Below are 22,256 nucleotides of genomic sequence, written 5' to 3'. Positions count from 1 at the left end.
CCTAGCTGCCGTCACTCACCCACCCAACTCACCGTCACCCTCGCCACCACAAAACTCACTCAATGCTCTTGGGGAACGACGGCAGCTTGACTCCTCCGATGTCCTGGACGTTGATGGCCGTGGGCTCGGCAGAGATGGCCTGCCTCTTGCTCCTCTGAGGCTCATGTCCTACTCCCCCACTCCCTCCACCGACTCTCTCGTGTGTCCCACCCATCACTCCACCAACAATGCCGCCGCCGCCGCCACCACTACCACCTCCAATGTTACCAAGGTCACCAATAATGCCACCACCGCCGCCACAACCGCCAATGTCAACGTCATCATCATCAGCAGCAGCAACACAAGCCAACTTCAAATCCTTCAGAAGCATCTGCTGCTGCTGCTGCTGTTGCTGCTGATCAAGCTGATGAATATCGTGAAGCTGATTTGCACTTTGAATTTCACAATCATGCTGCTGCTGATGTTGCAGAGGCTGCTGCTGCTGCTGCTGATTAGGCTGCTGATGAGGGTGTTGATGCTGCTGCTGCTGGTGCTGATGATGGTGGTGATGGTGGTGGAGCCCGCTGGGTCTCAGCAGCACCGAGCGGTACTTATCGAGCTCGTTACGCAGCTTCTGGATGAGCTCGTCCTTTTGGTCGAGCTCCAGCTCCAGCTCGTCGATGAGCTGGTCGCGTTGCCTCAGCTCCTCGATCTTGGCCTGGAGTGCGTACTGCAGGTCGCGCAGGGTGCCCATTGCTTAGCACGGTGACGGTTCCACCACGCTGATGACGACGACGACGACGACGACGATGAGCGGCGCGAGAGGGGAACGGAGTCCGCGAGCTTGGAAGAGGTCCGACCGACTTCGATTGACAATTAAGACGACGGTGATGATGAGACCCCCCACGGAAGGTCGAAGCCGTTTATAGGCTTCTCTCGGTCGAGCACGGTTTCACCGATGAGCTCCGACTTAAGGTGACGCTGCTCCAGAGTTTACTCGTTTTTGCCTGCTTGGACGAGATGTCACCAGCTCTGGTGCCGCTGACGAGAGGCCCACGAAGGTTCTAAACCGGCACAGACTTTGCGTGCTTAAAACAAAACTGAGCGATGCTGCTGGTGGAAACCCGCAGAGGTTGAATACACATATAAATGTTGTTCAGTTCACTCTCCTGCTCAAACGATATGAGGCTGACTCTGATGCAACTACTGATGAGACCAGCAAAGGTGCAAAAACCGGTCCACAGTTCACTTGCTTATAAAAATATACTGACTTTGCTGACGAGACCCACAAAGGTCGAAATCCTATATTTGTGTTCATACAACGAGTGTGGCTGTCTTATTCCAACGGCCGTCGTGTTCCAACAGTTAGTTGTCTTGTTCCAAAAACGGACTTTGTTCCAAACTATTGGAATGTTCCAGCTGTACGTCTTTTCCAACGACACCTTCCTGCCAAATATTCCTTAGCTACAAAAAGCCCAGAAGAAGATTCGTATAACCCCCCAAATTAATGTTCTCATCGAATAGTCACCTTGTTCAAACTGCTGACTTGTTCCAACTGTTGCCGTGTTCCAAACTGTCGCGTTGTTTCCTTATCTATTCCTGTGCACAAACAGGTATATTCTTACAGTTGCTACGAACTAGTGCCTTGTTCCAAGCGTTTCCTATCGTTCCAACTGTTAATTCGTTTTGCTTGTTCCGATAGCTAGATTGTTCAAACAGTTTACCCTTGCTTCAATATTTTTAGTTTCGTTCCAGCAATTGACTTGTTACAACTGTCGCTCTTGCTCCAAATACTCATTTGTTTCAACCGTCCATTGTCAAGTAAATTCCTTTTCTTCGCAACAGTTTATTTGTTCTACGGTTTCCCCTGTCCAATTGCTCCTTTTGTTAAAGAAAACTGCTTCGTTACAACTGTCCCTTTCGTTTAAAAACTGCCTTTGTTCCCAACTGTCTCTTTCGTTTAAGAAACCGCTTTGTTCCAACTGCCACCTTTTGTTAAAGAAAACTGCTTTCTTCCAACTGCCACCTTTTGCTAAATAAATTGATTTTGTTCCAACTTCCTCTTCCCTTAAACGAACTGGCTAAGTTCCAACTGCCCCTTTCATTGAAGAAACTGCCTTGATTCTAACTGCCTTATTTGTTAAATAAACTGCCTTTGTTCCAATGCCCCTTTTGTTAAATAAACTGCCTTTGTTCCAATGCCCCTTTTGTTAAAGAAACTTCCTTGATTCCAACTGCCTCTTTTGTTAAATGAACTGCCTTGATTCCAACTGCCTCTTTTGTTAAATAAACTGCCTTTGTTCCAATGCCCCTTTTGTTAAATAAACTGCCTTTGTTCCAATGCCCCTTATGTTATAGAAACTCCTTTTGTTCCAACTGACCCTTTTGTTAAATAAACTGCCTTTGTTCCAACTGCCCCTTTCGTTAAAGAAATTCTCTTGGTTTCCAATTTGCTCCTTTCGTTAAAGAGACACGTGTTTTAGTTCCATCACAGCACGTTCCTCCTTCCTCTTGTCCTCGTGTTCCAACTGCCCTCGCTGTTTGTTCCCACCTGTCGCCTGGTTCAAAGCGGACTTTTTCCTTGAACCCTGTTACCTTTGAGGCCCTTTGCCTTGCTTCCCTGCTGCTTCCTTCCTGGTGCTTCGTGCGTCACTTCTCCTGAGTTTTCCGACAACAAATGTGCATCCCTGCTTCACTCAACTCCCTGCTGCTTTCACGGTTGCTTCCTCGGTGCTTTCTGTGTGCTTTGTGTCCCTTGGTACCAATCCGCTATGCTTCGGTGTGCTTCCTTAATGATTTTAGTTGCGACCGATTGTTTTCCAATGCTTCCCAGCACTTCCCTAAGCCTTCTCTGCGGTGTCTAACACCCGTATACTTCTCAACGCTTCTCTGTGCTTCTCTGTGCTTCACTTTGATCCCTAACACTTCTCGGCGCTTTCCGATGCTTCGCTTCATGTAAATTCCGCGTCGCCTTTTCGGTGCCGCCTCCAGAAACCCGCCACCTCCACCTCGGCTTTCGTTAAGCTCCGGCTCGCTTCACCGTGCTCCTCGATGCTTCAGTCTGCTCCACCTTGCTTCTCGACGCTTCGCTCTGCATCGCTAATCTCTGCTCTGCTGTGCTTCCCTTTGGCTTTGCTCCCCCCCCCACACCGCCGCCCCTCTCCTCCACTGCGCTTCAACTTGCTTCCGCTCAACTTCTATCTTCCTTTCTGCGATTCCATTCGCTTCCCTTTCCGGCTTCCCGTCCGCTTCACCTCCGCTTGCCGTCCTCGTCCGCTCCTCTTAGGCACTGCCTAAAACCATTGCGAGAGTTCTGCACTCCTCTCTTCTCCAGTGCTTCTCCCCCCCCGTCCCCACCGTTAAATCCGCTGAGAGGATGAAGAAGGCGACGGCGGCAGAGTAGACATCCAAAATGGAGGCCACCCAGCGGTCGATTGCGAAATTCGCTTCCGCTTCTTCTTGCTTCCTCACCACTTCCGTCGCTCTTCTGGTTGAACCCGCGTGGATTCAAAGTGTTTCGGTTTAATGGCTCTGTCAGGAAATGATATCGTGAAGAGATGTATTTATTTTGGACACTGGCTTCATTAGCAGATGCGTAGATTATATTTTACTTTGGATATGTAGACAGAGAGAAAGAGAGGAGAGAGACGCAAGAGATCTACATCATTAGGGTTAGGCCCACGGAATGCAATGATCTGGCCGAAAATCTATGTGCTGAGATCCCCTCCACCACCCGACACAGCCACACAACAAATGGGATTGTCACGTTGCGCATGAGCGCTCACCGATTGGCGCAGTCACTCGCCCAACAACTCACCTCATCACTCAACCAGTGAATGAGTGAGTGAATGAGTGAGTGAATGAGTGGATGGGTGACTGAATTATTTGGGAAGGGAGTGAGTCGGTGAGTGGGTGTGTGAATGGGTGACTGACTGAGTGAGAGAGTGAGAGAGCTAATGGGTGAATGGATGAGTGGGTGAGTGGGTGGGTGGATGCGTGAGTGGGTAAGTGGGTAAGTGGGTGAGTAGGTGAATGGGTGGGTGAGTAAGTGAGTGGGTGGGTGGGGTGGGTGAGTGAGTGGTGGGTGGGTGGGTGGGTGAGTGAGTGATTGAGATGTGTGTGAGAGGGTGTGCATGAGTAATTTAGTTAGTGGGTGGGTGAGTAGGTGAGTGAGTGGCTTAGTGGGTGAGTGAGTGGCGGGTGGGTGAGTGGGTGAGAGAGTGAGTAGGTAATTGGGTGAGTGAGTGGTGGGTGGGTGGGTGGGTGAGTGAGTGATTAAGATGTGTGTGAGAGGGTGTGCATGAGTAATTTAGTTAGTGGGTGGGTGAGTAGGTGAGTGAGTGGCTGAGTGGGTGAGTGAGTGGTGGGTGGGTGAGTGGGTGGGAGAGTGAGTAGGTAATTTGGTGAGTGAGTGGTGGGTGGGTGGATGGATGGGTGAGTGGTGGGTGGGTGGGTGAGTGGTGGGTGGGTGGGTGAGTGAGTGAGTGGTGGGTGCGTGGTTGAATGAGTGGGTGGGTGTGTGGGTGGGTGGGTGAGCGATTGAGTGAATACGTGGGTGAGTGAGTGACTGGTGGGTGACTGAGTGAGTGGGTGAGTACGTGAGTGCGTGAGTGGGTGGGTGAGCAAGTAGATTAGTAGGTGAATGAGTCGTTGATTGGGTGGGTGAGTGAGTCGTTGATTGGGTGGGTGAGCGAGTGAAAGGGTGGGTAATTGGGTGGATGGGTGGGTGAATGAGTGAGTGGGTGGGTAAGTGCGTGAGTGAGTGGGGGAGTGGATGAGTGGGTGGGTGAGCAAGTAGGTGAGTGGGTGGGTGAGTAGGTGAATGGGTGAGTGAGTGAGAGAGTGTAAGTGGGTGAGTGAATGGGTGGGTCATCGGGTGTATGGGTGAGTGAGTGGATGTGTGGATGAGTGGTGCATGAGTGAGTGAGTAAGGGTGGTTGAGTGAATTAGTGGAGGAGTAGGTGAGTGAGTTGGCGAGTGGGTGAGTGATTGGACGAGTTGGTGTGTGAGTGAGTAAGCGGGTGAGTTAGTGAGTGAGTGGGTGAGTAAGTAGGTGAGTGGTGGGTGAGTGAGTGAGTGGGTGAGTGGGTGGTGGGTTAGTGAGTGGGTCGGTGAATCAGTGATTGAGTGGATGAGTGAATGAGTGGGTGGGTGAATAGGTGAGAAAAAGTGGGTGGGTGACTTGGTGTGTGAGTTGTTGAGTGCGTAGGCGAATGAGTGATTGGGTGAGTGAGTGGGTGACTGGGTGGGTGAGTGGATGAGTGAGTGGGTGACCTGAAACATCAAATCTAGCGTAATTACTTTAGGCCATGCCCGGTCGAGTGGTGGAGCGTGTTGAGGCACGCGTGTGGCTGGATCGTCGACTATCGTTCACGTCGTATAATCAATTGCTACGCACGGTGCCAAAGAAGTTCAAAGTACATACACACTTACGTAAGTACAGATAGTCCCCGAGTAGCGATGGTCCTAATTACGATATTTAGATCTTACGATGGCGATAGCGAAACGACAAAATTGTCAAATAGTTTAAATTTCGCGCGGCAGGCAAACGCAACGCATGTATGATACGTAGCTTTAGCGATTTCATTTTAGGGTTACCACGATACGATACATTCAATGCATGTTAAACGTTTTCATAGCAGATAGAATTGTTTCCTGAAAAAAAACTTGCTATTAAATTGCAGTTCATATAGGTAGGCTAAGAATTTACCTTGTTTGTTTTTACTTGATATTTTACTGTGCAATACAGTATTGTAATTAATAAATACATACAGTATATAGCTTATACAGTACGGTACTGTAAATTGCTCTGTTTTGCTAAATTATCACCATTCTTTAAGACTCCTGGGTAAGCTAGGCCATCTTCGACTTACGATATTTTTGACTTACGATGGGGTCGTCGTAACGCATCTCCATCGTAAGTCGAGGACTACCTGTACGTTGTACGTATAGACATACACATATAGACACACACATACATACACACTCGCGTATACATACATACACACATACAAAGACAAAGATCCCCCGTGTAGCCTGTAACAGACTGTTGGGGCAAGTGGCTGTTAGTAGCGAGTAGCTACCGACAATGTAGCACATGAGGGGGTGGGTGGCCAGCACCACACCCGGCCACCACTACACACACCACTACACACACACCTACCACTACACACACAACTACACACACACCTACACACACCTACCACTATACACACACCTACCACTACACACCTATCACTACACACACCACTACACACACACCTACCACTACACACCCCACTACACACACACCTACCACTACACACACACCTACCACTCTACACACACCTACCACTATACACACACCTACCACTATACACCTGCCACTACACACCTACCACGACACACACACCTACACACACCTACCACTACACACACACCTACCACTATACACAGACCTACCACTACACACACACCTACCACTACACACACATCTACCACTATACACAACTACCACTACACACACACCTACACACAAAACTACCACGACAAACACACCTACCACTACACACACACCTACCACTACAAACACACCTACCACTACACACACACCTACACACACCTACCACTACTCACACACACCTACCACTATACACACACCTACCACTACACACACCTACCACTATACACACACCTACCACTACACACACCTACACACACCTACCACTACACACACACCTACCACTACACACACCTACCACTACACACACCTACCACTACACACACACCTACCACTACACTACACACACCCCTACCACTACACACACCTACCACTACATACACCTACCACTATACACACATACCACTACACACACCTACCACTACACACACACACCTACCACTACACTACACACACACCTACCACTACACACACACACCTACAACTACACACACACCTACCACTACACACCTACCACTACACACACCACTACACACACCTACCACTACACACACCTACCACTACACACACCTACCACTACACACACACCTACCACTACATTACACACACCCCTACCACTACACACACACCTACCACTACACACACACCTACCACTACACACCTACCACTACACACACCACTACACACACACCTACACACACCTACCACTACACACACCTACCACTACACACACCTACCACTACATACACCTACCACTATACACACATACCACTACACACACCTACCACTACACACACACACCTACCACTACACTACACACACACCTACCACTACACACACCTACCACTACACACACACCTACCACTACACACCTACCACTACACACACCACTACACACACACCTACCACTTCACACAACACTACACACACACCTACACACACCTACCACTATACACACACCTACCACTACACACCTACCACTACAAACACCACTACACACACACCTACCACTACACACACACACCTACACACACCTACCACTACACACACCTACCACTACACACACCTACCACTACATACACCTACCACTATACACACATACCACTACACACACCTACCACTACACACACACACCTACCACTACACTACACTACACACACACCTACCACTACACACACACACCTACTACTACACACACACCTACCACTACACACTTACCACTACACACACCACTACACACACACCTACCACTTCACACAACACTACACACACACCTACACACACCTACCACTATACACACACCTACCACTACAGACCCACCTACCACTACACACCTGCCACTATACACCTACCACGACACACACACCTACACACACCTACCACTACACACACACCTACCACTATACACAGACCTACCACTATACACACACCTACCACTACACACACCTACCACTACACACACATCTACCACTATACACAACTACCACTACACACACACCTACCACTATACACACCACTACACACACACACCACTACATACACCTATCACTATACACACACCTACCACTCCACACACACCTAAAACTACACACCTACAACTGCACACACACCTACCACTACACACCTACCACTACACACCTACCACTACACACACCTACCACTACACACACACCTACCACTACACACACACACCTACCACTACACACACCTACCACTATACACACATACCACTACACACACACCTACCACTACACACACCCCTACCACTACACACACCCCTACCACTACACACACACCTACTACTACATACCTACCACTACACACACCTACCACTACACACACACCTACCACTACACACACAGACTGTCTGGCCAAGAGCTGTTAGCGAGCACCCATTAAGGCCGGCACAGCACACGAGGGAGTGGGTGGCTAGAACCACGCCCGGCCACCTTTGTCTCCCTCGTGGCGATGTTTACTAGACACCGCACCAGGCACTCATTTGAGGCTGAGTCGACCGAGGGGAGGCCCACGCTTGATTCAGAGAATCGTCACTGGTGGTGTTGGCCGTGAGCGGAAATCGAACCCGGGTCACCGGTTTTGTGGAGCAGCGTAGCGCTAACCACTACACTACTGCTCCCCACACACACGTATCACATTAAGAGATATATACATATACACACCACGTAGATAGACAGATATAGGTAGACACAGACACACATTGACACACACACAGAGACACACACACAGAGACAGACACACAGATACTCACAGACACACACACAGATATATATATACACACACACATACACACACACAGAGACACACACACAGAGACACACACACACCACCTAGACATTTATACGCAGACACACACACAGAGACACCACACACAGAGACACATACACAGAGACACTCACACAGAGACACACACACGGAGACACACACACAGAGTCACACACACAGAGACACACAGACACACACACACACGCACACACGCACGCACGTACGCTAGCACGCACGCGCACACACACATGCACAGACACACACACACACCACCTAGACAATTATACGCAGACACACACAGACACACACAGAGACACACACACAGACACACAGACACACAACACAAACATACACACACACAGACACACATACAGACACCACACACAGAGACACACACACAGAGGCACACACCTAAACACACACACAGAGACACACACACAGAGACACACACACATACACACACACAGACACACACACATATACACCACACACAGAGACACACACACAAAGACACAAAGACACACACACACATACACACACACAGACACACACACATACACCTACACAGACACACCCACAGATACACACACAGACACACACACAGACACACACAGACACACACAGATACACACACAGAGACACACACACAAACACACAGACACACACACAGAGACACCACACACAGTGACACACACACAGAGACACACGCACAGAGACCCACAGATACACACACAGACACGCACACACAAGCACACACACGCACAGACACACACACAGACACACACAGACACACCACCTAGACAATTATACGCAGACACACACAGACACACACACAGACACCCACAGATACACGCACATACAAGCACACACACGCACAGACAAACACGCAGACACACACAGACAAGCACACACAAGCACACACACGCACAGACACACACACAGACACACCACCTAGACAAGTATACGCAGACACACACAGACACACGCACACACAAGCACACACACGCACAGACACACACAGACACGCACAGATACGCACACACAAGCACACACACGCACAGACACACACACAAACACACCACCTAGACAATTATACGCAGACACACACAGAGACACACATAGACACCACACAGAGACACACACACACAGAGACACCACACACGGAGACAAACACACAGACACACACACAGACACAGAGACACACAGACACACACAGACACACAGAGACACACACAGAGACACACACAGAGACACACACACAGACACCCACAGATACACGCACACACAAGCACACACACGCACAGACACACACAGACACGCACATACACGCACAGACACACACACAGAGACACACACAGACACACACACACAGAGACACCACACACGGAGACAAACACACAGACACACACACAGACACAGAGACACACAGACACACACAGACACGCACACACAAGCACACACACGCACAGACACACACACACAGAGACACACACAGACACACACAGACACACAGTGTGTGTGTGAGACACACACACACAGACAACACACACAGACACCACACACAGAGACACACACACAGACATTCACACAGACACACACAGAGACACACACAGACACACACACAGACACAGAGACACACACAGACAACACACACAGACATCACACACAGAGACACACACAGAGACACACACACAGACACACACACAGACACACACACACAGAGACACACACAGACACACACAGAGACACACACACAGACATACACACAGACACACACAGAGACACACACAGAGACACACACACAGACACACACACACACAGACACACACAGACAACACACACAGACATCACACACAGAGACACACACACAGAGACACACACACAGACACACACACAGACACAGAGACACATACAGAAACACACACAGAGACACACACACACAGACACAGAGACACACACACAGACACACACACACAGAGACACCACACACAGAGACACACAGACACACACAGAGACACACACACAGACATTCACACAGACACACACAGAGACACACACAGAGACACACACACATACACAGACACACACACAGAGACACCACACACAGAGACACACACACAGACACACACACAGACACAGAGACACACACAGACACACACACAGAGACACACACACACAGAGACACACAGACACACACCACGTCTACTATTACAGTCGCGGATCAACAGTTGGCACCTCATTACGGCTCAAGGCATTGAGTGACAGGGACACGAATCGTACACGCAGAGAGCGAGCGAGCGAGAGAGCCGGACTCACGTTGAGAGACACTGAAATCACCATCAGCACCACCATCATCATCACCACCATCACCCACCACAGCGATATTCAGAATGCGGGAAGGATTTGAGGCTTCAGTGAGAGAGAGAGAAGGAGAGAGTGTGTGGGAGGAGAGAGAGAGAGAGAGTGTGGGAGGAGATATAGAGAGACGGAGGGAGAGAGTAGAGAGAGAGCGCGCGAGAGACAGAATGTGGTGGGGGGAGCGGTGGCGCTGCGGTTAGCGTCGCCACTGCATTTACGAACACCCTTTTTTTCCAGTGTCGGATGAAGTGCCAGGGCCTGCAGCAATGTTATAAAGGGGCCCTGAATAACTAAATTAACGTGAATATTAAAAACACGCACATTTTTTTTTACCTGCATAGTAAAATAATTGCATTTGCTACGTAGACAGATCATATGACGAATCGCCAACCTTAAACACCCGGTCGTTCGTAAAAGTTGAAGGCGGTATAGTACTATAGTAGTAGAGCAAGTGCAGAATCACTGAAACCGGAATTGATAGCTTGAGAGCATTTAGCGCGGGGCCCTTGAATGTGTGGGGCTCGTAGCTACTACACGTGCAGCTACAACACGTGTAGCTACTACACCTTAGGCGCTGCTGATGCTCGCTACTAACAGCCACTTGCCCCAACAGCCTGTTGGAGGCTACACGGGGGACCTTTGTACGAGTGTGTATATGAGTGTGTGTGTGAGTGTGGGTGTGTGTGGTTGTGTGTCAGTCGACCCGTGGCACTTGGGTCTGCCCCGTGACCTGCCAGCGGGCGTTCGACACTTCACGTGGCCTCAAGGTGCATCTGACCTGGCACAAGCGTCGTGGTGACGTCACCGCCACTTAGTGGCGAATGGCGGTTGTTGTTGTCTGTATGAGTGTGTGTGTGTCTGTGTATGAGTGTGTCTGTATGAGTGTGTGTGTATGTATGAGTGTGTGGTCCTGCACAGATGCCATATTTTCTGTCCGTCTGCTATAACAGATGTGTAGGGAATTCCAACAAGACATACATCTCTGTTTCATTGACCTGGTCAAGGCCTATGACACCATCAGTCGGCCTGGCCTCTAGGTTGCCCTTCGTGCTTTCGGAGTCCTTGACCCTCTGTTCACGATCATTAAGGAACTTCATGATGGTGAGCGGGCCCGGGTAAAACTACGTTGCCAGGAGTCGGAGCCATTCCCTGTACACCTTGGGGTCCGACCGGGATGTCCTCTGGCTCCCACATTATTTAACATCTATTTCGACTACGAAGTTCCTGAAGCCTTCAATAGCTGTACCGGAGGAATTTCCATCTGGTACAGATACAATGAGGGGCTGATCGATGCCCGGGTGCGATCAAGGGATGGCTCCCTATTGGTCAACCACGTTATGTATGCCGATGATTTGGTAATAGCTGCTCACTCAGAGGAGGAGTTGGAGACGCTGCTGCTGAGACTGGAGCGTGCCACAAAGAGGTGGGACCTTTACCATCAGCTCCACCAAAGCTAAGCACCTGCCTGGGTATTTTGTACCATCGGACACTCCACCCCCACAACTCCCAATTGGTGATAGGGAAGTTGTGGAGAGAGTGGAGAGTTTCCCTTACCTGGGCAGTGTGCTCATGACCGGCTCCGGTTTAACAGCAGAGGTCTCACTCTGAATCAGTCGAGCGGCATTTTCTTTTAATCGGTTGCATGACGCTGTATGGAAGCTACCTGGTCTGTCGCTCCGCACGAAGCTTCAGGTCTTCTCGGCTACAGTCATTCCTTCCCTTATCTATGCTTGCGAAACATGGACCCCCCCTAATGGAGCATCTTCGCTGGTTAGAAACATTTAGGCTGGCCTGCCTACGATCCATCCTAGGTTTAACCAGGATGGATTGTGGGAGGAGCTCATAAATCCTTGAAAAATCTGGACAAAGTCCCATCGGTGAGCTCCTCCGGCAGGCAAGGCTGCGTTGGCTGGGTCATGTAGCCCGCATGCCCAGCCACCGCATGCCTAAACAGCTTTTGTTCAGCCGGATCGAGGGGGCTAAACGGGCGCGGCACGGGCTAGAGAAGAGATGGAGTGATGTGGTACAGGAGGATGTGGAGCTGAGTGGACTTGCTGATGACTGGTACCAGCGGTGTCAAGATCGGCCTCTGTGGAGGAGGCTCGTGAAAGACGCTACTGGGCAGTTGAAGGCAGTCGCCCTCCAACAACAACGGAGGGCGGGGAGCGACGCTCACAACAACGAGCAGAGCGCCGGATAGCTAAAGCACAGCAAGTTGGCACAGTAGGGGGCACAGGTGGTGCATCGGCTAGTCATCTCAGTCAGTCGACCTGTGGCACCTGGGTCTGCCCCGTGACCTCCTACCAGCGGGCGTTCGACACTTCACGTGGCCTCAAGGTGCACATAGCCTGGCACAAGCGTCGCGGTGACGTCACCTAGTGGCGAATGGCGGTTGTTGTGTATGAGTGTGTGTGAGTCTGTGTGTGTCTGAGTGGGGAGTGGTAGTGTAGCGGCTAGCGCTGTGCTACGAACCTGGCGACCCGAGTTCGATTCCCGCTCACGGTGACCAACACCAGTGACGATTATCGGAACCGGTCCCGGGCCTCCCCTAGGTCGACTCAGCCTTAAATGAGTACCTGGTACGATGTAAACATCGCCACTGGGGAGACAAAGGCGGCCGGGCGTGGTGTTAGCCACCCACCTCCTCGTGTGCCGTGCCGGCCTTCATAGGTGCTCGCTAACAGCACTTGCCCCTACAGTCTGTTACAGGCTACACGGGGGAGCTTTCCCTGTGCGCTCCAGTCGTCAGTTTGTGTTCAGATCTAAGCGCGTGCGTCAGTCAGAGTGGGTGGGCGATTGAATTATTGTCCGTGTGCGTCCGTGTGGGTGTGTGTGGGTTTGTGTGCGAGTGTGTGTGTGTGGGTTTGTGTGCGAGTGTGTGTGGGTGTGTGTGTGGGTTTGTGTGCGAGTGTGTGTGGGTTTGTGTGCGAGTGTGTGTGTTTGTGTGCGAGTGTGTGTGAGTGTGTGTGTGGGTTTGTGTGCGAGTTTGTATGGGTGGGTGTGTGGGTTTGTGTGCGAGTGTGTGTGGGTGTGTGTGTGGGTTTGTGTGCGAGTGTGTGTGGGTTTGTGTGTGGGTTTGTGTGTGGGTTTGTGTGCGAGTGTGTGTGTGTGCGTGTGTGGGTGTGTGTGTGGGTTTGTGTGCGAGTGTGTGTGGGTTTGTGTGCGAGTGTGTGTGGGTGTGTGTGTGGGTGTGTGTGTGGGTTTGTGTGCGAGTGTGTGTGGGTGTGTGTGTGGGTTTGTGTGCGAGTGTGTGTGGGTTTGTGTGCGAGTGTGTGTGGGTGTGTGTGTGGGTGTGTGTGTGGGTTTGTGTGCGAGTGTGTGTGGGTGTGTGTGGGTTTGTGTGCGAGTGTGTGTGGGTTTGTGTGCGAGTGTGTGTGTGCGTGTGTGTGGGTTTGTGTGCGAGTGGGTGTGGGTTTGTGTGCGAGTGTGTGTGGGTGTGTGTGTCGGTTTGTGTGCGAGTGTGTGTGGGTTTGTGTGTGGGTTTGTGTGCGAGTGTGTGTGGGTGTGTGTGTGGGTTTGTGTGCGAGTGTGTGTGGGTTTGTGTGTGGGTTTGTGTGCGAGTGTGTGTGTGGGTGTGTGTGGGTTTGTGTGCGAGTGTGTGTAGGTTTGTGTGTGAGTGCATGGGTATGTGTGTGTGAGTCTGTATGTGTGGGAATGTGTGTGAGTGTATCGGTATGTATGTGTGTGTCTGTGTGTCTGTGAGTCTGTATGTGTATGTACGTAAGTATGTGTGTGAGTCTGTATGTCTGTGTGTCTATGTGTATGTGATGCTGTATGTGTGTGTGTATGTGTGTGTGTGTATGTGTGTGTGTGTATGTGTGTGTATGTGTGTGTATATGTGTGTATGGGTATGTGTGTGTATGTGACTCTGTACGTGTGTGTGTCTGTGAGTCTGTATGTGTGTGTGTGTCTGTGAGTCTGTATGTGAGTCTGTATGTGTGTGTGTGTGTGTGTGTCTGTGTGTGTGTATGTGTGTCTGTGAGTCTGTATGTGTGTATGGGTATGTGTGTCTGTGTGTGTGTACGCGCGTCTGTGTGTGTGTCTAAACGGTCCTGCCCCCCCTAGGTCGACTCAGCCTTAAACTAAGTACCCTGGACAAAAAGAAAAATAACCCCCCCCCCCCCACATCACAGCACTGGGGAGCGTGAGAGAGACACAAAGACGGCCGCGGGCATCTGTAGGCCAACACGTGGGGAGGGGGGTGGAGGTGGTGAGTAGAGGCGCTTCGCCTTCAGCGCTGCAGGGTTCAGTAATTAGTGACGCCATTAATGGACTGGTGATTAGGATCGACTCGTCAATGTGGAGTCACGTGGGTCAATTAACACCCTCGCTCGCGCGCTCAACGATCCGCAGCGGAGGCGATGCCCGGAGGGCCAGCGCTGTCAGCGAGCTCCTATTAAGGGCGCCACTGTGGCCGCCTTTGTCGCCACCAGTGGCGATGTTTCCTACGCACCGCAGCAGATTCTTCATTCGAGTCGGAATCGACTCACTCGCCCACTCACTCACCTACTCACTCACCTACTCACTCACTCACCTACTCACTCACCTACTCACTCACCTACTCACTCCCCTACTCACTCACCCACTCACTCACCTACCCACCCATTCACTCACCCACTCACCTACCTACTTACCCACCCATTCACTCACCCACTCACTCACCTACTCACTCACTCACCTACTCACTCCCCCACTCACTCACCCACTCACTCACTCACCCACTCACTCATTCACCCACTCACTCACCCACTCACTCACTCACCTACTCATCCACCCATTCAGTCACCCACTCACCTACCTACTCACCCACCCACTCACTCACCTACTCACCCACCCATTCACTCACCCACTCACTCACCTACTCACTCACTCACTCACCTACTCACCCACCCATTTACTCACCCACTCACCCACATACTCACCCACCCACTCACCCACCTACTTACCCACCCATTCACTCACGCACCCACTCACTCACCCAATCACTCACCCACCCATTCACTCACCCACCCATTCACTTACCCACTCACTTACCCACCCACTCACCCACTCACTCACACACCCACCATATTCAACCACCCATCCACCGACCCTACCACTCACCCACCCACTCATCCACCTACTCATTCAACCACCCACTCACTCACCTACTCACCCATCCATCTACCTACCCACTCAACCACCCACTCACCCAAACACCCGCCCACTTCACCCAACCACCCACCCCGCATCCTCATGATGATGGTGAGTCGTTGAGCGGTGGTGGTAGCAGTTAGCGCTACGCTGCACTACGAACCCGGCCACCCGAGTGGGTGCGTGTATGACTGTGTGTGGGTGTTTGTGAGTGTGTGTATGATTGTGTGTGTGGGTGTGTGTGAGTATGTGGGTGCGTGTATGACTGTGTGTGGGTGTTTGTGAGTGTGTGTGAGTATGTGTGTGCGTGTATGACTGTGTGTGGGTGTTTGTGAGTGTGTATATGATTGTGTGTGTGGGTTTGTGTTGTCTGTGAGGAGCGGTGGTGGTAGCGGTTAGCGCTACGTGCATATCGAACGAGGCGACCCGAGTTCGATTCCCGCTCACGGCCACCAACACCAATAACAGCGATTATCTAGACCGGTCCTGAGCCTCCCCTAGATCGACTCAGCCTCAAATGAGTACCCGGTACGGTGTGTAGGAAAGGTGGCCAGGAGAGAGAGACAAAGGCGGCCGGGCATGGTTGCGGGCCTCAGTGCACTTGCCCCAATAGTCTGTCAAGGCTGCACGGGGGAGCTTTGGCTTTGGAGTGAGTGAGTGAGTCGGACATGGGAGAGTGAATGCGTATGAGATGGTGATTATGATGTTGTTGTTATTGTTAAGAGAGAGTCGGAGCTTGGAGAGAGAGAGAGAGTGGGGGGGAGAGAGAGTGGGGGGAGAGAGAGATTTAAAGAGAGGCGAGAGAGAGGGGGTAGAGAAAGAGGGGGGTAAGGAGAGCAGAGCATGACATCTTTTGTGAAATCTTTCATTTAAACGGGGGGGGGGGGTGGATTTACATAAAGCAAAGCATTAAAAAAACTAAATGATGAACGAAGCAAAGTGCCGACTACACCGAGCATCTTCTTGTTTCATCTGATCGTAAAATAAAAAGAGAGCTTGTATATAGAGAGAGGAGAGGGGCAGGGAGAGAGCGAGAGAGAGAGAGTGAGTTAGAGAGAGGCAGCAGAGAAAGTGTATTTCAAAGAGAGGGAGAGAGAGTGGGTGGAGAGAGAGATTTTTATATCGAGAGAGTGTGTGGGGGTGAAGAGAGAGAGTGTGTTATAGAGGCAGAGAGAGAGGGGGGGTAGAGAGAGAGTTTATATAAAGAGAGGGGAGAGAGGGAGAGAGAGTTTGTATATAGAGAGAGAGGAGGAGGGGGGGGGGAGTTTGTATATATAGAGGGAGAGAGGTTAGAGAGGGGAGAGTCTGTATATAGAGAGAGGGGGAAGAGAGAGAGAGACTCGTGGTAGGAATGGAGAGAGAGGCGATTGCCCTAATATGGATTTGAGAGAGTGGCCTCTCTGTAGAAAGAGTCCAAAGAAGGAAAAGAGACAGAGGCGTAAATACAGAACGCGCAGGAATGTCTCTACCCCCCACTTCTCTCTCGCTCGCACAGAGAGACATTCATACACGCAGATACACACATACATACATACACATACATACACACAGACAAATACACACACATACACACAGACACACACATACATACAAAGACAAAGACAAAGATCCCCCGTATAGCCTGAACAGACTGTAGGGGCAAGTGCTGTTAGCGAGCACCTATGAAGGCCGGAACGGTACACGAGGGGGTGGGTGGCCAGCACCACGCCCGACCGCCTTTGTCTCCCTAGTGGCGATGTTTACACACCGCACCAGGTACTCATTTAAGGCTGAGTCGACCTAGGGGAGGCCCAGGACCGGTTCAGATAATCGTCACTGGTGTTAGCCGTGAGCAGGAATCGAACCCGGGTCGCCAGGTTCATAGCGCAGCGCGCTAACCGCTACACTACCGCTCCCCACACATACATACACACACATACACACAGACAAATACACACACATACACACAGACACACACATACACACACACATACACGCATACGTAGATACACACACACAGACACATACATACACACATGAATACACAAAGACACATACATACGTAGATACACGCAGAAACATACATACACATACAGATACACACACACACATACACACACACATATACACACAACAACAACAACAACAACCGCCATTCGCCACTAAGTGGCGGTGACGTCACCACGATGCTTGTGCCAGGCCAAGTGCACCTTGAGGCCACGTGAAGTGTCGAAAGCCCGCTGGCAGGAGGTCACGGGGCAGACCCAGGTGCCACTGGTCGACTGACCGAGATGACCGAGATGACTGGCTGATGCACCACCTGTGCCCCCTACTGTGCCAACTTGCTGTGCTTTAGCCACCCGGCGCTCCGCTCGTTGTTGTGAGCGTCGCTCCTCCGCCCTCCGTTGTTGTTGGAGGGCGACTGCCTCCAACTGCCCAGTAGCGTCCTTCACGAGCCTCCTCCACTGAGGCCGATCTTGACACCGCTGGTACCAGTCATCGGCAAGTCCACTCAGCTCCACGTCCTCCTGTACCACATCACTCCATCTCTTCTCCAGCCCGTGCCGCGCCCGTCTAGCCCCCTCGATCCGGCCGAACAAAAGCTGTTTAGGCATGCGGTGGCTGGGCATGCGGGCTACATGACCCAGCCAACGCAGCCTTGCCTGCCGGAAGAGCTCACCGATGGGACTTTGCCAGATCTTTCAAGGATTTGCGAGCTCCTCACACAATCCAGCCTGGTTAAACCCAGGATGGTTCGTAGGCAGGCCAGCCTAAATGTTTCCAACCGGCGAAGATGCTCTATTAGGGGGATCCACGTTTCGCAAGCGTAGAGAAGGGAGGGAATGACTGTGGCCGAGAAGACTTGAAGCTTCGTGCGGAGCGACAGACTAGGTAGCTTCCACACAGCGTTACGCAACCGATGAAAGGATATTGCTGCACGACTGATTCGGAGTGAGACCTCTGTTGTTAAACTGGAGCAGGTCATAAACACACTGCCCAGGTATGGCAAACACTCCAATTTCTCCACTACTGCCACATCACCGATTGGGAGTTGGGTGGGTGGAGTGTCCGATGGTACAAAATACCCAGGCAGGTGCCACCTCTTAGTGGCACGCTCCAGTCTCAGCAGCAGCGTCTCCAACTCCTCCTCTGAATGAGCAGAAATTACCAAATCATCGGCATACATAACGTGGTTGACCAATAGGGAGCCATCCCTTGATCACACCCGGGCATCGATCAGCCTCCCATTATATCTGTACCAAATGGAAATTCCCCCGGTACAGCTATTAAAGGCTTCACGGACTACGTGGTCAAAATAGATGTTAAATAATGTGGGAGCCAGAGGACATCTCTGTCGCACCCCAAGGTGTACAGGGAAAGGCTCTGACTCAAGGCCACATAGTTTTACCCGGGCCCGCTCACCATCATGAAGGTCCTTAATGATTGTGAGCAGAGGGTCAAGGACTCCGAAAGCACGAAGAACAACCCAGAGCCCAGGCCTAATAATGGTATCATAGGCCTTGACCAGATCAATAAAGCAGAGATGTAGGTCTTGTTGGAATTCCCTACACCTCTGCTGTAGCAGACGGACAGAAAATATGGCATCTGTGCAGGACCGCCCTTTCCTGAAACCGCTTTGGGGCTCCGCAAGCCTCTCCTCAGCGTGCCTAGCAAGGCAATGTTGAATAATCCTTGCCAGGACCTTTCCCGGCACACTGAGGAGTGAGATGCCCCTGTAGTTGTTGCAGTCTGTGCGGTCCCCTTCTTAAAGAGGGGGACCACCAGGGCATCCTTCCAATCCTGCGGAACCCGTCCAGTGGTCCAGACTGTTGTTATGATGTCATATAGGGCAGTCTGTGCACAAACGCCACCCTCCCTGAGCATTTCACTTGGGAAATCATCTCTGCCCGGTGCCTTTCCTGTTCTCAAACTCCGGATCGCCTTCAGTACTTCTTCAACAGATGGCACCTCAGCCAGCCACTCACAGGGGATGACCTCTTCCAATATTTGAGGCACCGCAGCCTCAGCAGGGTTATCCCCACTTTGTGCCATGATGTTTTCCTGGCTGAGGGATTTCCCCTCCCCCAGGACCTCACAGAAATGCTCAGCAAATCTGCAAACCTGTTCCTGGGGGTCTGAGATTGGATCACCGTTTTTTCCCCTAATGACCGTAACAGGTGTGGCACTGCAGGTTACTTTTTATGGAGATAAATAGTGAGTTGTGATCGCGGGCCACTGAGGCAGACTCCATCTCCTTAGCAACCCGCGACCACCACCCATCCTTGCAGCGCCTTACGGCTCTCCGAACCTCCGAGCGAAGGCTGCGGTAAGACTCCTCATTCTCTGATGTGGGATGCTGTAGCCGATTAGAGTGGGCCTATCGCTTTTTCTCAACTATCCTGAACACCTCCTCTGTCAGCCAGGGTTTTTGGGGAGGTCTGGACCGCGTACCCAAAGCAGCCATTGCAGCTGCATGAGTCACAGTCCTAAACCTTGCCCATATACCCTCGACATAAGGAGGAGTGGGGGACGATGCCAACCCCAGCTGCAAGCGATGATGAATTTTTTGCTTAAAACTTTCATCAGCGAGCTGAGACCAAGCCACTGTGGGTTGGAATGGGGTTCTGGATGCACACCCACCACCGAAGTGGAAGAATGGCAGGCGCATCTTACAGATGACAAGCTGATAGTCAGTGGGCAGAGCAGCTCCACGATAGGTCCTGGTGTCAAGGATATGGGCCTGCATCCGCTGTTGTGCCACTATATAGTCCAGCACATGTTGTTGCTTGGACTCGGCGTGAATCCATTATGTTGTGTGGATGCGCGAATGCCGGAACAGCGTGTTGGTAATTACAAGCCCATACTGCTGCACAAAAATCGAGTAGCCTCCTACCATTGTTATTGAGCTGATCTGGCCATGCCTTCAAAAAATTCCAGACCAGGTGCCAGCAAGATGGAATTATCATCACCCAAAAGGATCACTATCCTGAGGGGCCACTTTAGCTTGCGCCTAAGACAGGATGTCGTAGAAGGCATCTGACTCATCGGCTTTGCCTGCATCCCTCCACTGATGTTCATCTTTGGTGGGGGCATAAGTAACCACAACCACCACTCCTTGTCTCTGCTTGATGGGAAGGTGAGCCCACAATATCCTGGGACTTATAGCTTACCACACCTTCATAATAGAGGTGTTTTTTTTAAAGTTATATTGCGTTAATATATAAATGTCATTAAAACCTGCCACCACCCAACACAGCTAACTAGTAAGGGTTGTCACGTAAACAGAACATGCCAATTCGTCACCAGTACAGCACACCGATGTGTTGGAGAGCCAAGCCACAATGTTTACAATCTGAGTACGACGTTTTGTCAGTAATTACAACTAGCTTCATCAGGCGACAGCCAGATCTGTGGAGAAGTCCACTGGTTTCGTTCCTTATATAGAGGCGTAGATGTGATGACCACACTTCTGCGCTCTTGTGCTGTACTTGTGACGAATTGGTATGTTCTGTTTACGTGACAACCCTTACTAGTTGGCTGTGTTGAGTGGTGGCAGGTTTTAATGACATTTATATATTAACGCGATCTAAGCCAAAACATCTCTATTATGGATAACGTTGGTTGCGAAAGCCTACGTGTTAACCTTACCACACCTCACCGCCATGCTCCCACGCCCCTTTTATTCTTTTGTTCAGAAGAAGAGCCACTCCCTGTTGTGTGGCAGTCCCTTGCCCTGAGTGAAGGACTGTCCGCCCCTCATGTTGGCAGGAGCTAGTCCACCGGACCTCCGGAATACCGCAGAGATCCAGCCGGTACCGTTCTAGCTCCCAAAAGTGGAGTGGCATCCTCTCCTCCGCAGTGAGCATTCGAACATTCCACGTGGCCATCCGCAATGGGTTTTTGCTGTTTTTGGAGGAACCCCGAAGGTACGGATTCAGACTCCTTGCTCAGCCAAATGGGGTTTGGCCAGGAAACGTCATAGACACCTGTTCCCCGGGGCTTCTGGCACAAGCTTTGTTCTATATATTTCTCGTGGTTGAGTGGTAGTTCAATTGAAGTGGAGGGGTTACCAGCTCCTTGCACC

General features: G+C 51.0%; 1 protein-coding gene across 3 annotated transcripts in view; it reads right to left on the bottom strand.

The window, feature by feature from the left end:
- Window positions 1–22,256, bottom strand: part of LOC133359698 (cGMP-dependent protein kinase 1-like) — a 329,349-nt gene that overhangs the window by 74,339 nt on the left and 232,754 nt on the right. The window contains exons 1-2 of one of the 3 annotated variants that reach the window (XM_061578213.1): window positions 11,018–11,138; window positions 60–3,510 (exon numbers count right to left, since the gene is read on the bottom strand). The exons of 1 other annotated variant lie outside the window; for it this stretch is intronic. In XM_061578213.1, coding sequence (XP_061434197.1) covers window positions 60–733 — 674 coding nt within the window. In that variant the 5' untranslated portion in view covers window positions 734–3,510; window positions 11,018–11,138. Of the gene's footprint in view, window positions 1–59; window positions 3,511–11,017; window positions 11,139–22,256 lie in introns of those variants that run through there. One more of the 3 variants, XM_061578216.1, reaches the window with a different exon arrangement.

Source organism: Lethenteron reissneri, chromosome 65, assembly GCF_015708825.2.
Source record: "Lethenteron reissneri isolate LAM-NWPU_2019-01 chromosome 65, ASM1570882v1, whole genome shotgun sequence".
Taxonomy (NCBI): Eukaryota; Metazoa; Chordata; class Hyperoartia; order Petromyzontiformes; family Petromyzontidae; genus Lethenteron; species Lethenteron reissneri.
This window is presented reverse-complemented; position numbering and strand designations above follow the sequence as displayed.